We start from the raw sequence: 15,368 nt of genomic DNA on the forward strand, positions 1-15,368 counted from the left end.
GCTTGTTTCACCTCGCGAATGGAAGTTTTGGGAGATGCTGCCGTCACCTCAATAAAAAAATGTTTAAAAAAAGCCTAAGGATGGAGCCCAATTACTCCCGGGCATTTTTTGGTGGCTTGCAAAAAGAAAATCATCAAATATTCAAGAAGAGACCAGACGTGGTAATTTGCAGTTTCTGCGAGGGGGTATTGCTTTATTTTTACTCAGCCGCCTTTGAAAGAGGCAGCGGTTGTCGTTGGCTCTGCTCCCTGCGCTCGTTTAGATTTAGAGGCCGTGACACAAAAAGGGAAAAACAGAGGGGCTTTTTTTGCCACAGCAAATGCCACCGCAACTGTGCTATAAGGTCTGCGCTCAAATCTAACACGATGCCGTACATAAGTGTTTGGACGCGTGTGTGTATGTGTGCTGCACATCATTGTTTTTGCTTTAATTCACCATCACGCTCGTAAATTCCCCCGAGCTATGCCTCGTCTTTAATAAGGCTTTTACCCAAGGGCGGAAATTGTCTGCGGTCTCACTCTTGCCAGCCTCCCACCCCTGTAAATGTATAGAAATCTGAAGACTTTAACATGTGTGTGACTCCTCGTGCAGTTGTACTTTCTTTTTAAGATGTACACTGGTCACACCGCAGGTTGGTCATCAGTGTAGTTAACCCAGGACCGGTTGTTGATGTAATATCTGATAAAGCCCGCAAACATGCTTCCCTGAAGGCAAATACCTCACCTTATCCTTAACCGATCATGTGTGAAATAACCTCTGCATATGGGTCCAATCAGACAAGGGGTTGCCCGGAGAACAACGGAGAAGTGTGGACTGCGGCGGGGTGAGTCGACAGTCATTGATGTATCCCTGTATTCTCTTTGCCTGCCGCCATGTGCTTCAGATTAACACATGGCACAGAGACCAGTTTTTAACACTCCTCCACACCCAAATCCACCATCACCGGATCCAGGAAGCATGTCCTCCCGGGTCAGGCCGTTAGAGTAGGTTGTTTTTGGGCCCGTGCTGCCCCTTCATCTCAGCTTTCCCGCCTCACTTCTTCCCCCCAGGCAAATTACAGCGCTGCATGTGTCCTGACGTAACTGATGATCGCATGGAAAGACTAAGAAAGGCAACCCCATGTCGTGCTAGTGTGAGACTCGCTCTTGGTGGAGTTATCTCATGCTGTAATATTCATTTTTTCCCACAAATCATTAGTGCTGCAATTATCAGCCTGACTGTCTGTGGTTGACAGACCTAAATGGCTGGTCAAGTAATGCTATCACTCAAACACTGCAAAAAGACGGGCACAGCAATGACTAAATTCCAGTTTTCGTTTTGGTCCAGATTTTCTTCTTCCTCTCAGATATGATACTTTGAGTGCATCTCATGCCAACATGTGGTTTGCAACAGATTCTTCCATGTCACACACGAATGAAAATCCGCCTTCAGACACTGATTATTTCACATATTAGCAGAGAGCTTTCATCGACTTCCCTCCCCGGACCTCCCAGCTGGTCTCTGCTGTCAATTCCAACATTCCTAACTCCACTTAAGCTCTTCACACTTGAGAAAAATGTTCCTTAAACCTTGATATACAATACTTTCCCCCCCTTTAATAGAGAAACATGGCTAACTAGGCCTTTGAGATGTTATTCCCTAAAAAAATTTCCATTGTGTGCAATTCCTTAAAGTATTCAAAAGCACATCCAGTAAGTTGGCGGTTCTTAGTATGTGTCCGTCCATTTGAGCCCACAAGTCTATTCTAGCAATTTCAGTCCTCCTCAGCCCTTCCAGGGAAACATTTTACAAATGACAAAGGCAATTTTGTCTCCACAGTTTTATTAGCTGGTGGGAGACCCTGTCTCTGACCCCAGAGGCATGTTAGAGAAATGTCCAAGTCAGGACAGAAACACTGGTAGAGGATTAGTTCCCCCAATGAGCCTGAGAAAGGAGATTTCTGCGTTGGAGGAGAGGACGGGGCCCTGGCCAAGCGTGCTGTTCAAATCAGATGGATTGCGGTTTCTCTGTCCCACTTTCTTCCCCCTTTTTTTTTCAGCTGAAGCGGCCTGTATTAGTCCTCATAGGCAAAATAGAACAGGGTTAGACAACATGTGAATGATGGCGCTTTTTACACCATAAATCATATTGTCACGAAAGTTTAAGGTACCACTGGTCTTAACATCTTGTCTTTATTACAGTTAGAGGCAGATGTATGAGAGTTTTTAGTGGAACGGATCAAAAATCATTGAAATATTCAAGATGTCGTGATTTTTTCCATGTTCAGAATGTTTTTTAATTTCAAGTTTTGTTTTGTTTTTTCCAAAACCTATTATCACTCCAGTGGAGTTACTATTAGTCATGGAAACGAATAGTTTCCATGGAAGGTTATGAAAGTTAAAAAGAAAATATTAACAAAATCAAATTACGCTTACAATAAAACAGACACAGTAAAGTAGTATTCTTTAATTTCATCAGTACAATTCATATCAGTTGTGAGGCCTGCCCGTTGTAATGTTTTTAACTTGATGCCTTGCAGAAAAAGTACAAGCACTTAACTTCTGGCTGTGTTTGTCACTTGTACTTTATCCAAATTGTTGATCAAGTTACCTGAATTTATATTCCAGCAACCCAAGAAGGAGGGAAACTGAGCAGAGAATAATTTCATGTCACTAAAGTGTGACCATTGAGCACTGTGAGTGTTTTTTAAAACAATTATAATCAGCTTTACCCCCCTCCCTGCAGCATCAGTCTTTGGCTTCTGCTATGCTGGCGATGCCAAGAAATACTAAATCATGTATGTTAGAAATTGCAAACAAATGTTACCTTTCAAACAGCAACTGGTCAGTGCGGTTACGAGGTCCGCTGTTAACAGTTTCGACAAGCCGAACTGACATAAAGCATACAGTTTCTCTTGTGATTTTATCAACCATGTTTTATGATTTAATGCCTTGCAAACAAGAAACTACTGCAGACCCGCCAGATTCCTAACTTCCATTTCAGGCCCCCACAAAGTCCCCCTATGCTCTCAGTCCTTTCGTAGTAAGAGCCTGTTTTTCAGTACATTCATTGATTAGATTGGAAAGTGGGTCATGCCAGAGAGCTGCTCTTAATGCCAGACCTGAACTCTCCAGCTGCTTGTAAAGTCTTGGTGAGTACTGAATGTTGGCTGGATGCTGCGAACTCCTCTGTCACTTCCCACTCGGCTGACACAACTAAAGAACATTCACCCGCAGCTTTCCAGACCCACATCACGCTCACTTTACACTGTGTCCATGCAGAGAGAGAGAGCGAGTCCCCGTGAATCAATCCATGAGGAGCAAAGTTTGAAAAGCTTCTTAACGAATTGTCTAATCTGTACACTGTCCCTGACATGTTATGATGGCAGTGATTTCTCTTGTTATTGTACGGTCAGAATGGTAGTGGTGTTTATTTTGGAGAAAGCGGCGTAGTGTTTACGGAGGCAGTCCGAGAGTCTGTTGTGCAGAATGACACTGTAAATATTAACGCTGCGCTCACCTCTCTGCCTGCTCTCGCCTTGCAGATATTGATGAATGTGACAACGAAACCATCTGTGGGAGCAACGGCTTCTGTGAGAACACAGACGGCTCATTCCGCTGCCAGTGTGACCGAGGCTACACCAACCCTCCGGGAGATATGACCAGATGTGTCGGTGTGTTACTGCTGTCCAGAAAGTATCCGCTGTAGACAAGCTAAACTAGCCTGTTCATATAAATGTGTTTTTCAAAATTAAATACGCTATGTTGAAATATATTCCAATACAATCCATAATTCGTTGGTCAAAGTAGTAGCTATGCCTCTGTACACCTCCATGGTGGATGTTAAATCAGACAAACAAAGATGCAGTTTTATAAAGATAGTCTATGAACTGTTTAGGAAATACACTCGTTTTTATACGCAGTACCCCATTTTCAGAGGCTCCAAAACCTAAATCTTAAATATGATATATATTTTTTAATACAGATGCTGTCTTGACTTCCTGAGGTTTAGAACCCAAGGTTCTAAGCTCTCCTAGTTCTTTACTGCAGCCACTTTAAGCTGCTGCTTGTTTGTGGGTGTCTCTGCCTACAGTTTTGCCTTCAGCAACTAAAAAGCGTGCTCTGTTGGACTGAGACTGACTTGGCCATGAAGAATATCCTATTTCTTTCCCTTGAAAAACTCTCGCAGTATGGTTTGGAATTCATTCAACGCTGTGAAGAGCTGTCTGATTACTTTTGCAGCGTTCGGCTGAATCTGGGCAGAGAGTGTAGATTTGTACACTTCATTTATCCTGCTGCTTCACAACATCAGTTAGATGCTATAAAGTGTTTGTTTTTTTTAATTATTAGATATGTAAGTAATTTTGTCATGATTTACTTTAGTTGTCTTCTGTGATCTTTCAGCGCTTTTGTTGTTGCTGAGCTGCTCAGTGCATTCATTCTTTTTAAAAATGCCCCAGTTTGACGATTCGCCGACTCCTAAAGTTTTTGTTTTTGCCTATTGGTGGCGTCATATTCATATTTAAACACCCTGCATCAGTTTCAGCGATTATGTCTGCTTCATTTTTCATGGAATAAGAATGGAGCAGGCCTCTCCTGGACATGAACCTGCTTGTCAATTGTCCAATTACTTTTGAGCCTCTGAAAATGAGGGACTGTGCATAAAAATGGGTGTAATTCCTAAACAGTCGATGCAGCAGTTTTGTTAAACTTCTTCAGTTAAAGTTGGAACTTCAGTCACATCTTAACTGTTTGCTTTAAACACTGCAGCGGTATACTGAGACAAAACTACAAAAATTTTATCTTTGTCCAAAAAATTATGAAACTAACTGTTAATAGTCATTCTGAACCACTTCCACGTATGCACTCTCATAGTCTAAATCTTAAAAGTACATCTTTTGTGTACAAATCTGCAAATGAAAGACTTTCTAATACATACACTGTTAACACTCATGGTAAAAACTACATCCTCCAGCTGAGAATTTATTTGACTGGTTATTAAACAATAAAAAGTGACATTTATCATCTGTTTGTAAAAAGTCAAATCTTTCTTAACAGCGATGGATAGATAGATAGATAGATGGATGGATGGATGGATAGTATATGTAAGATAGTTTTATAAAGAAATGCATGAAGGACTTTTCTTTCATTTGAATATCAAGTACTCTTCTGACAACCGTGTGCATGTTCCCGATCCTTTACTGACCTAAAGCTTCCTCTCCTGCTTTTCTCAGACGTGAATGAGTGCGAGATGAGCTTGGCGCTGTGTGGGGAGGCCCTGTGTGAGAACTTCGATGGCAGCTTCCTGTGCATCTGCCCCAACGACAATGAGGAATTTGATCCCCGCACCAGCCAGTGCCGTTCCATGGGTAATAGAGCAGGACTAGAACTCAATCCCGTCATTGGGAGACGAAGTTTTCCCTGATTTAATGAGCCGTCTCTCATTATCCAAACAAGGGCGACTAGGTGGACATGGCTTACTCCACGTCTCTTAGAGTATCTTTTGACCTGCGTGTTTCCTTTTTTTTTCTTTACAGGCTGGGGTTATGGTTGGGTGGGTTTCCCGCAAAAATTTGTATCAGCCTAATCTGCCAGACAAACGATGAAGTAACTTTTCGATCGGAGCCAAGCAAATGCCCTGGGGCCTTAGTTACCGTAAACCCATTTCCCCACCAAGACAAACAGGGATAAGGTGTAGCTATTAGCAATTAGAGCTAAAGACACATTGCTCTGTGCTCTTGTGCTAAAATAATCGGAAAGTGCAGAGGTTAAAGATATGTAATGCAGTGTAATTTCAGGATGACTAAAGCCTTTTGAGTCATGGAAATATCATCACATTCCCAGTTTGATAGGCACATGTGTACACAAATTGGGGGTATTTACATTATTAAGCTACGTGCCCTCAGCGGGGATGTTTTTTCTTCTGCCTGGGCTCTAAACCCCAGTTATGCCTTTGTGTACCTTTCTGCCACATTCCACTGTTTGCTTTCGACGTGTGTTAATCAATCATGTGAGACTGAATGGTGTGTTGACTCACATGCCAGTGTTTCCATTTGGCTAAGCCAGCAGCTTAACGGTGAAATGCCTGAGCCCATGCCTTTGGACAAATGAGCAGGCTCAGCAGTGGCAGGCGAGGGTAATGCACTACCTGCTGAAGGGATGTGGACGGATGAAAGAGCGGAGGCCCTTTGACGCTGTTACGGTGTGATGATGTGCACCTCAAGGTTAGGATTTATTGTAACTTTAGCTTCCTGGAGAGCTCGTCTGTGTAGTGAGGTATGACTTCAAAAAGCTGTATCAGAGAGCAAACACCAGACCGTGACTAAATCCACAGATGCTTTCACGACCGTGATCTCTGACATCGCCTCACCTGCTTTATTCTTTGTTCACCTACAGCTGAGAGGGACACCAAACCCATTCCTGCATTCCCCACCTCGGCAGAGGAGAGGAGGGAGTGCTATTATAATCTGAATGACGCAAACTTCTGCGACAACGTCTTGTCTCACAACACCACCAAGCAGGAGTGCTGCTGCACGGCTGGAGCAGGCTGGGGCGACAACTGCGAAATCCACGCCTGTCCCGTCCAAGGAAGTGGTACAACAAGAGCTTTATTATCGGAATAAAGTGAACATATTGTAATATTAGAACAGCGTTTTTCTGTGTTTTGCTAATCTGCTTGTCTTTGTTTTTCAGATGATTACAAACAGCTGTGCCCTTACGGCAGTGGATTACTACCCTTGCCTGTTTCCTCTGTACAAAGTTTTGGAGATGAGCAACGGGCTTACATAGGTACACACTCTTCGCTTTGTAGATTTTCCCTGTTTTAACCCCTCAGCCGTTAAAGCACGATGGGGTTTTGTTCTCACACTGGGGTTGGGCATGCAGCATGGACTCCCAAGTTTGCAAATGTGATAACTCGAGAAAGACACCAGGTTAAATAATGGAGGCCTTGAGTCAAGTATTCTGAAAATCTCTAAAAAAGATGTCACCTTAGTTAGTTAATATTAGTAACCTTGACCTCAGAGTCAGGGTCACAGGGTCAGGTTTTCTGAAAATCTTGTGCAATAACTTGAGAAGGAAGTCAGGATTTTCAAATGTATACAATAAGTGCATCAGGGGTTAGGACTGGCTGTCAACAGCGTTTTTAATGGCACAAAAAGGTGAAATGTTTTATTTTCACCTGCAGCAACTTTTAAAGCCAGATGGTAAACGTGCCTCTATACCTGAGTGTTTACTGTAATTGCAGCTTTTTAAAAAAGAAGCGAATGACAGTTCTAGCACAGGGTCAGGATTTGAAACTTTTTCAGCTCACACATCGCAACGTGACGCACATGACGCAGCTCTCTCTGTCTTTGCCCCTTAGATGCAAATGAATGTGAGATTTTTGGGCCCGACATCTGTAAGAATGGGCAGTGTTCAAATCTCTTTTCTACGTATACTTGCTACTGTCGCTCCGGCTTCTTCTACGATAACATCCGGCTTGAGTGTGTGGGTAAGAAAGTCTTTTTCTTATTACCTATTATGTATGGTGTATGAATAAATGTATGGTCGCATTCGTGGTCTGCTTTGTATTACCATGCTAATGTGCTAAAAAGCAATGATTTTGGTGACGTCTGAGTCTCTTTGCACTAATTTTTTTAAGATTATGATGAGTGTGCATTTGGAAATGTCTGCGAGAACGGAGTGTGTGTGAACACGGCCGGGTCATTCAACTGTTTCTGCAGTCCTCCGTTGGTTCTCGACAGCACACGGCGACGCTGCATTGATCTCAACACCACAGAGGGTGTGACACACACACACAAACCGATTAAATTTTTTTTTTTGACAATTTATTCTTCTTGGATATTCAAAGAAAAAGTATAACTTGGTTAGCTGACTCTTAAAGTGATATTTTTCTGATTCTCTTATTTCTTCTGTTAAACCCTTCTCATTGTACATCCCAGAAGTTGTGGACTCAGAAGATGACGTGCACGTGGATATTTGCTGGCAGCAACTCGAGGGCGACAACATGTGTGCCAAACCGCTATCAGATCGCAGAACTACATACACTGAGTGTTGCTGCCTGCACGGTGTTGCCTGGAGTGAACACTGTGCCCTCTGTCCCAGGAAAGACTCTGGTGAGAAGCAGGAATCAGATAAGATAGTGATTTTTTAGTTTCATAATGAATCTATGTACCATGTTCATAGCATAGCGTATTCATACAGTAATGATTTTGTAATTTTCCATTTGATTTCAAAAGTAAATGATCATTTCTATCCCTTGTTTGCTGCTGTGTACAGCTGACTATGCAGTAATGTGCAACGTAAGAGGAAGTTCAGATAGTCTGCGAGAGCGAATAGGATATGAGTACGGTGTTGAGGGGATAGATGACCCTGCAGAACATTTTGGCCCTCCATACTGGGATCATTACGGCGGTGCTGGTGGACCCTATGATATTTCTGAAGGTGAGAACTACTACGGCGTTCAACAGCCACCCCTCCACGTCCCCGTCCGTGTGCCCAGTGTGCAGCCGAGAGAGTACCAGCCGCAGCGAGTGGATCCATATGCTGGTGACTATATGCATGCAGTTTTGTTCTGTTTTAGTAGTTTAACATAATATTTCATAAGCTTATCAGGTATAGGCAAATATACCTACCTGGGATTCAAAGTAGCTTTAATATATACAGCAGCTACAGTACTGTGCAAAAGTCTTGAGCCGCACCCTGCTTTCTTTATGTTTTGCTAGGAAATCAGTACATCAGTTTAATAAATATTAGGGAGAAACTTGGCAGCTTGTACACTTCTAACAAGCCTGAAAGTCAGTATTTAGTATGAGCACCTCTATTCTTGAACACAGCCTGAACTCTCTTAGGCAGCTTTCTTGTAATTGCTTAAGTAGTCTTCAGGAATAGTTCTCCAGGCTTTTTGAAGGACATTCAAAGCTCTTCTTTGGATGTTGGCTCATACTTGTTAAGCATCATGACAAGATGATCCCACACCGCTTCAATAATGTTGAGCTCTTGGCTCTGGGGAGATCAATGACTGACAGTATTCCATTCTGTGTTTTTCTATCCAGGTATGTTTTTACCGTATTGGCAGTGTGTTTAGGATTATTGTCATGCTTAAGAATGAAGCTGTTTCCAATCAAACCAGGTAGTATTGCATGGTGGATCCAATCTGATCTATTGTTCATAATTCTAGCAGTTGTGACAAGATGCCAAGATGATCACAGATGCCTGTAGACACTCTCTACTCTCATCTCCTTTGTACATTTTGACAAGTTGAACCCAAAATTTCTCATTTGGATTCTTTACTCCATAAGACCTGTTATCTCTGATTATCAGCCCAATCACTGTGTCATTTTGGATACTTCAGACATTTCTCCTTCTTTCCCTTCCTTAAGAATGGCCTTTGGATAGCCACCCTTTGACTGAGACCTTTCCTGATAAGGCTTCATTGAGAAATTTGTCCAGTTTCTTAAAGACGTAGCTTACAAACACTCTTCATCTGCTGTAGATAATTGTTTTGTTTTAAAGAAACACCGCACACCATTCCAATATATGTCAGTTTTTCATCTAATAGCTCTTTGTAAGTCACCTTGTTGGTGCAATTACAATACAATTTTATGCTGTCAAACATCATTATATTTAAAATTTTATGCAGATTCAATAACAGAAATTAGAGCAAATGATGTGTTGTTGAAAGGGTTAATAGTAGCAAAATGGCTGAAGAAATGACCTAAAATTGGTTCTTTGCTAAGTTGTCTCTTAAGTGTAGACACAACACTAGTTCATCCCTCAAGTTTGGTGCTTTTTTAATTTTGAATGATCGATGGATCAGTGTTAAATGGCTTAAACATTGCTGAGAAAATGGTCAAGGACTGGGGTGAAAATGAGTGAAAAAGCAGCCAATGTCCAAAGAAAATCTTTGAAAGACCTTTAAAAGCCTGGAAAACTGTAGCTCAAGTACAAGATACAAGTCTGGCTCCTTAGAACTAGGATGTAAAGAAATGACGGGTGGCTCAAAACTTTTGTACAGCAACGTATAAGCCAGAATATTTTATATTCGTTTTGTGAATCAAATGACCCATTAGTGGACTGGATGTCCTAACAGGTCAACTGACATCTAGCATTATGAGAGTTTGAAAATATTTTCTTTAAATAAATGTTGCAACAATATCATGTCTGTCTGTATATTTGTCCAATCAGAACGCTATGAAGGTTTTGAAGGTCTCCGGGCGGAGGAATGTGGCATCCTGAATGGGTGTGAAAACGGTCGCTGCGTTCGAGTGCGAGAGGGCTACACCTGCGACTGCTTAGACGGTTATGAACTTGATCTAGACAAGATGGCCTGTGTAGGTGGGTTTTTCCTGCAGCATCTTTAGGGGCCTTCTCAGTAGGCTGCCCACACTTAGATCATGTTTTCCTAATAAAGAATGTTCAAGGGCTTCCTTGGATCAATAGGAGAATCAGTCACTTCATATAACATCATATCTCATTTCAAAATATGGTGCTGAATCTTGAAAACAAACCACAGTGAACTCTGCTTTCATGTTTCAGCCTTCTGGAGCCAGTAGGTTAACTCTTCATGCAGTAAATCTTTGCCCTCAAGGAGAAGCTTTAAATTTAACAACCTTGCATTAACTTATGTTTTATGGGAAACTAATGAAAGCCGTGTACTCCACAAAACCATCGTGTGTTACCCTTTGGTTTGACATTCCCTGGTTGTACACTGCCAAGAGCAAGGAGGCCTTGAATCTTAGCCACTTGTGTGTTACATGAGATATTTTTTATAAATGTACTTTGTTTGTTTTGTAAGAAAACAGAGTCTGTCTTTTCGTAATGAAATTCTATGATTGCAAGATTGTGTCCGCTACAGGCTTATCGACTTCAAGGTTAGCCAGTTTTCCCAAGAAAAGTCATTGAAAAGCGTGGAAACATGTGGGAGCTATGCAACTCATGCCCTGCCTCCTTTTATAAATCTCACCGCTAGCGTTTCCCCAGCAGAACATGACATAAACACAAAGAGGGTCATTTGAGATTGACTGCTATGAAATGACAATCAGACCTCCCATGCTGGAAAAGAGAAAGAACAACCTGTTGAAGGCCAAAAGGAAACACAATCCAGTGGATTGTTAATTTTACCATCATTCTTAGAAGTCCGGCTCTCAAGATGGCTGGGAAATCGAGTGCAGATCCTGTCCAGCTGACACGCAACATGACGGCATGTTTGATTAAAGATATATGAGATTCTATGCAACACGTTTATCGTGTTGAGGGAAAGTAACTCCAACAGCAAACCTTTGTGAAAGTAATTGTTGGTCACTTGTTGAGCAGCTACGGCTGAGGAGATAGGATGAGCTGTCCACTTATCAGAAGGTTGGTGGTTTGATCCCCACCTCCTCCAGTCCACATATCGAGTGTCCTTGGCAGGAAGCTGAACCCCAAATTACCCCTGATGCATTCACTGATTTGTGTACTGTATGATGTGAGTCGAACAATACGTCAAGAGAAAGGCAAGCACCTAATCCTCACATTTGAGAACTATTAGCTGTTTGATTTATTTTCTTGAAAAACAAGTAATTATCAAAAGTATTTTCATGTGTTTAAATCATAGTTTCTGATGTGATCATTTATCGCGATGAAAAGTTAGAACAGAACTCAAATTTGTTGGAGTTTAACATGGAAAGGACGGGAAAGGAAAGGGAAGAATTATCATTTTGAGGTGACCCCTCAGCAGCAGATGTGTCATAGGCAGCTTTTCCTTCTGGGATTCTCCCTGCTGACTAACTCATGCTGTGTCCTTTCTCCTCAGACATAAACGAGTGTGAGGACATCAGCGACAAAGTGCCTTTGTGTCAGAACGGGGAGTGCACAAACACAGAGGGATCGTACAAATGCACCTGCTTGCCGGGCTTCGTGGCCTCCGCCAAGCCACACAAATGCATCCCGGCGATCCCAGAGTCTAGGCTTAGGGAGGCAGGAAACTGAGTATGTTGGAGTGCCGGCTTCTCTGCCCATTTTCCCCCAGGGCTTGACTCTAAACCTCCAACAGTAATGCTGAAACGTCCAGTCTCGTTTCCCTACATACCACACGCACACATACTGACACATGTACATATAGAAAACACACACTTGCATTCAGCACAGGATGCATTATATCCCCCTCACACACATTCAAGAGGACCAGGAATTGTGCAGTGAATGTATTACATGGGATTTAGCATTCTCCAAATATCCATTTGCCTTAAAGGGATTTTGTGGACTTTTTTTATTCAGTAAGCCCAGGCAATTTGATATGCAGATATATATATTTCCACTTTATTTTCTCTATCACCTTCTCTTTTTGTGTGTTATTTATTTCATTTACATGACGGGCCTCTGCTAACTAAGAAAGCAAAATATTTCAGATGGCGTACTTGATTCGTCTCGTTTTACTTGTCTCGGTAATTGATGTCAGAGACAGTGTGGGGAAATAATAAATGTATTTTGTAAAAGAAGGAATGTCATCAGAAATCAGCCATACTGTATATCGGGATGCTCATCACTGTCAAACCTCTCATCAATTTCTCAGTCTCAGTTACATTGGACTAAACAGAAATTCAACACGGAACTTTTCCCACAGCTGTCTTCCTTTAAGATGACCTACAAGCTGCCGTTGAAGAAGCTCTGGACTGAGAACTGAGAGGTCAAAGCAGCGAAGCTTCCATAATACCAGCTTCACCCTTTATGTGGGCATGGAGAGACTGCAGATGTATAAGAGGATCTGTGTGACACATGGAAAGCATTGTGATGTACTCTCACTGACCAGATCATTAGGTGTACCTTGCTAGTACTGGTTTGGGCCCCCTTTTGCCTTCAGAACTGCCTTAATTATTTGTGGCATAGATTTAACAAGGTCCTGGAAACATTCAGCAGAGATTTTGGTCAGTTTAAGTGCAGTGATCTCATTTTCATGTTGAAGAAACCAGTTTGAGATGATTAGAACTTTGTGACACAGAGTATTTTCCTGCTGGATGCAGCCATCTGAAGATACACAGTGGTCATAAAGGGATGGACATGATCAGCAACAATACTTTGGTGGACTTATTTGGTACTAATGAGCCCAGGTGGGATCTCTGCTTATGCTCCTGAGACCCAGCTTGTTCATTTATGTCCTCTGTAGTGGACAAACAAATCACAAAAAAGTTCAACTAAAAGATTTTTTTTCTCTCAGTTCTCAGGAGTAGAAATGTGCCAAGAAATTATCCCTCACACCATTACACCACCACCACCAGAACCAATGATCCATGCTTTCATGTTGATTATTCCAAATTCTGACCCAGCCATCTAAATGTCATGGCAGAAACGGAGACTCATCAGACCAGGCAGCGTTTTTCCAATCTTTGTTTGTCCAATTTTGGTGAACCTGACAGGCCTAGCGCCAAGTCTGGTCGTCTGCTGCCGTAGCCAATCTGATTCAAAGTTTAACATCTACATAGACCCTTCTTCTAAAACCTACAGATGGCCATGTGGGAAAAATCTCAGCAGCATCTGATGCGTACTTTGATCTTCATCAACTGGTTATGACCAGGTCTATTTACTAAATTGTAGAGTCGCTGCCATGTAATTGGCCGATTAGCAAGTTCCATTAAGGAGCAGATAAACAGTTGTACCTAATGAAATGGACAGTGAGCGTATAGAACCCGTCTTCTTATGTTTGACTCCATTTTCATGCGATATCAGCAGCAATGTAGGAAAACAGTACCTTTCTTATTAACAGTATTAAGCTTGTTTTACAGTAGACGATCACAGCGTTGATTCTCTTTGTTGGCTTTGTGCGAGGGCAAATTTGTTTCATGCAACCACATCAAACAGGCAAAAGGATTTCTTTTTCCACACAAAACATATTTGGTTTCGAATCTCACATCCAGACACTTCCCATGTCTGCATCTCTGAACACATGTAAAGACAAAGGCTTCATTTGTTGGAGAGGTTTGGTATATTTTGTACAGATCTAGTACTATGTATTATTTTTGTTATATATTCTCTCATTGCATTATAGCACAACAAATATTTTGTTCAACATAAAACATAAAATGTAAGAAATATCTGTCATTATAGCTTTTTGTAGATTTATATGTCTGTAAAAATGTTTTTTAAAGCATTTCTTTTTATGTATGAGGAGAGTGGCTGACACTGTACCAGAGGAACTGTGTGAATACCCTGCCCTGTGGAGCAGACAATGAATTATATTTTTTGGAAGTGGCAGCACTGTTCTAATTACAGACATTCTGACTCCTCCATTGCAAAGACGATGCTTTTGGAAGGCGAGCACCCACTTCTGCACATCACAACTTTACAGCTAAATATTAGTCGTTGTGAGCTTTAGTCTCTGGTGGATCCTTATGTCATGAATGTATCATAGACAGTATCAGCTTTCTGGTTTCTGAGTAACCACACGTGCCTTGTAGTCTTGTATTTTCAGGATGAAATTGCAGCAACACAGAAACATTAAAGTCTAATTCAGAGTCTGGAGGATGACTACATTTTGCCATTAACCTGCTTCCCCAGCCTATAAACCTACAGTTGTATAAATATTTTGTGTTGTTTTCTACATCCACTATTCTCTTCTGGTTAAATCATCACCTGAACCATAACTTTAAGATTTAAAAGAACTAAAAGAATATTTAAAATCTTTCAAAACCACAAATAACCTGAGATAAATGTAAAGCTGTGGTCAGTGGAAACATCATGCTCATTCATTTTGTTTACCTCTTGACTGTAATCACTATCAGTCATCAAAATAAAACATAAAAAAAAAAAGATCTACACGTTTGATAATTTACTTTGACAAATAGCACCCAACACACATTGCATTCATCATGTGTATATGCGCAGAGTAATTTGGGGAGTTTACTGGGATAAAACAAGAACAGTGAGTTTGTTTTAGTATGCAATATACAAATGATGATCATTAAAGTCATTAGGGCTTATTGCTACACAAAGCTGTGAGGTTCCCAAACAGTGTGGTTAAAGTATCTACACCAATCATGGGCATATTATTTTGTAATCATGATATGTTTGGTGGTAATTGTTGGAACAATTTCAATCAATAAATAAAAACTAATAACTTATTTTATATTTTTAAAATAGAGTTTAATTGTACTATAAGCTTTCAAATCATTCTGAAGTAAAAGTATTGATGCAGAAACACATCTTGTCGTTAAACACGTGTAGGATTTCTTTTTCACAAATGTCAGTGTTTTCCCCTCTGAAATAAATTAAGCCTTATTAGGAACTACTGATGTTACTGAATTATTATTAAAGTAAATTTGTTTGAGAAGCCATACAAATTGAAGCAGAGTTATTTTGATTTTTTTTATTACTTCTGCTAAGGAGGTTACGTTTTTGGTAGCATTTGCGTGCACG

At 41.1% G+C, this 15,368-nt stretch overlaps 1 protein-coding gene across 2 annotated transcripts in view; it reads left to right on the forward strand.

Annotated features, from left to right (window-relative positions):
- Positions 1–14,751, forward strand: part of LOC102192428 (latent-transforming growth factor beta-binding protein 2) — an 87,433-nt gene extending 72,682 nt beyond the window's left edge. Inside the window, exons 32-41 of one of the 2 annotated variants that reach the window (XM_005742721.2) lie at positions 3,524–3,652; positions 5,213–5,347; positions 6,375–6,572; positions 6,672–6,767; positions 7,342–7,470; positions 7,621–7,761; positions 7,922–8,095; positions 8,259–8,528; positions 10,167–10,316; positions 11,773–14,751. In XM_005742721.2, the coding sequence (XP_005742778.1) occupies positions 3,524–3,652; positions 5,213–5,347; positions 6,375–6,572; positions 6,672–6,767; positions 7,342–7,470; positions 7,621–7,761; positions 7,922–8,095; positions 8,259–8,528; positions 10,167–10,316; positions 11,773–11,948 (1,598 nt within the window). In that variant the 3' untranslated portion in view covers positions 11,949–14,751. The remainder of the gene's footprint in view (positions 1–3,523; positions 3,653–5,212; positions 5,348–6,374; positions 6,573–6,671; positions 6,768–7,341; positions 7,471–7,620; positions 7,762–7,921; positions 8,096–8,258; positions 8,529–10,166; positions 10,317–11,772) is intronic. The other variant, XM_005742722.2, reaches the window with a different exon arrangement.
- The last annotated feature ends 617 nt before the right edge of the window (positions 14,752–15,368 follow it).

The sequence above is a fragment of the Pundamilia nyererei genome, unplaced genomic scaffold (genome assembly GCF_000239375.1).
Source record: "Pundamilia nyererei isolate P.nyererei 1_Seehausen unplaced genomic scaffold, PunNye1.0 scaffold00123, whole genome shotgun sequence".
Lineage (NCBI taxonomy): Eukaryota > Metazoa > Chordata > Actinopteri > Cichliformes > Cichlidae > Pundamilia > Pundamilia nyererei.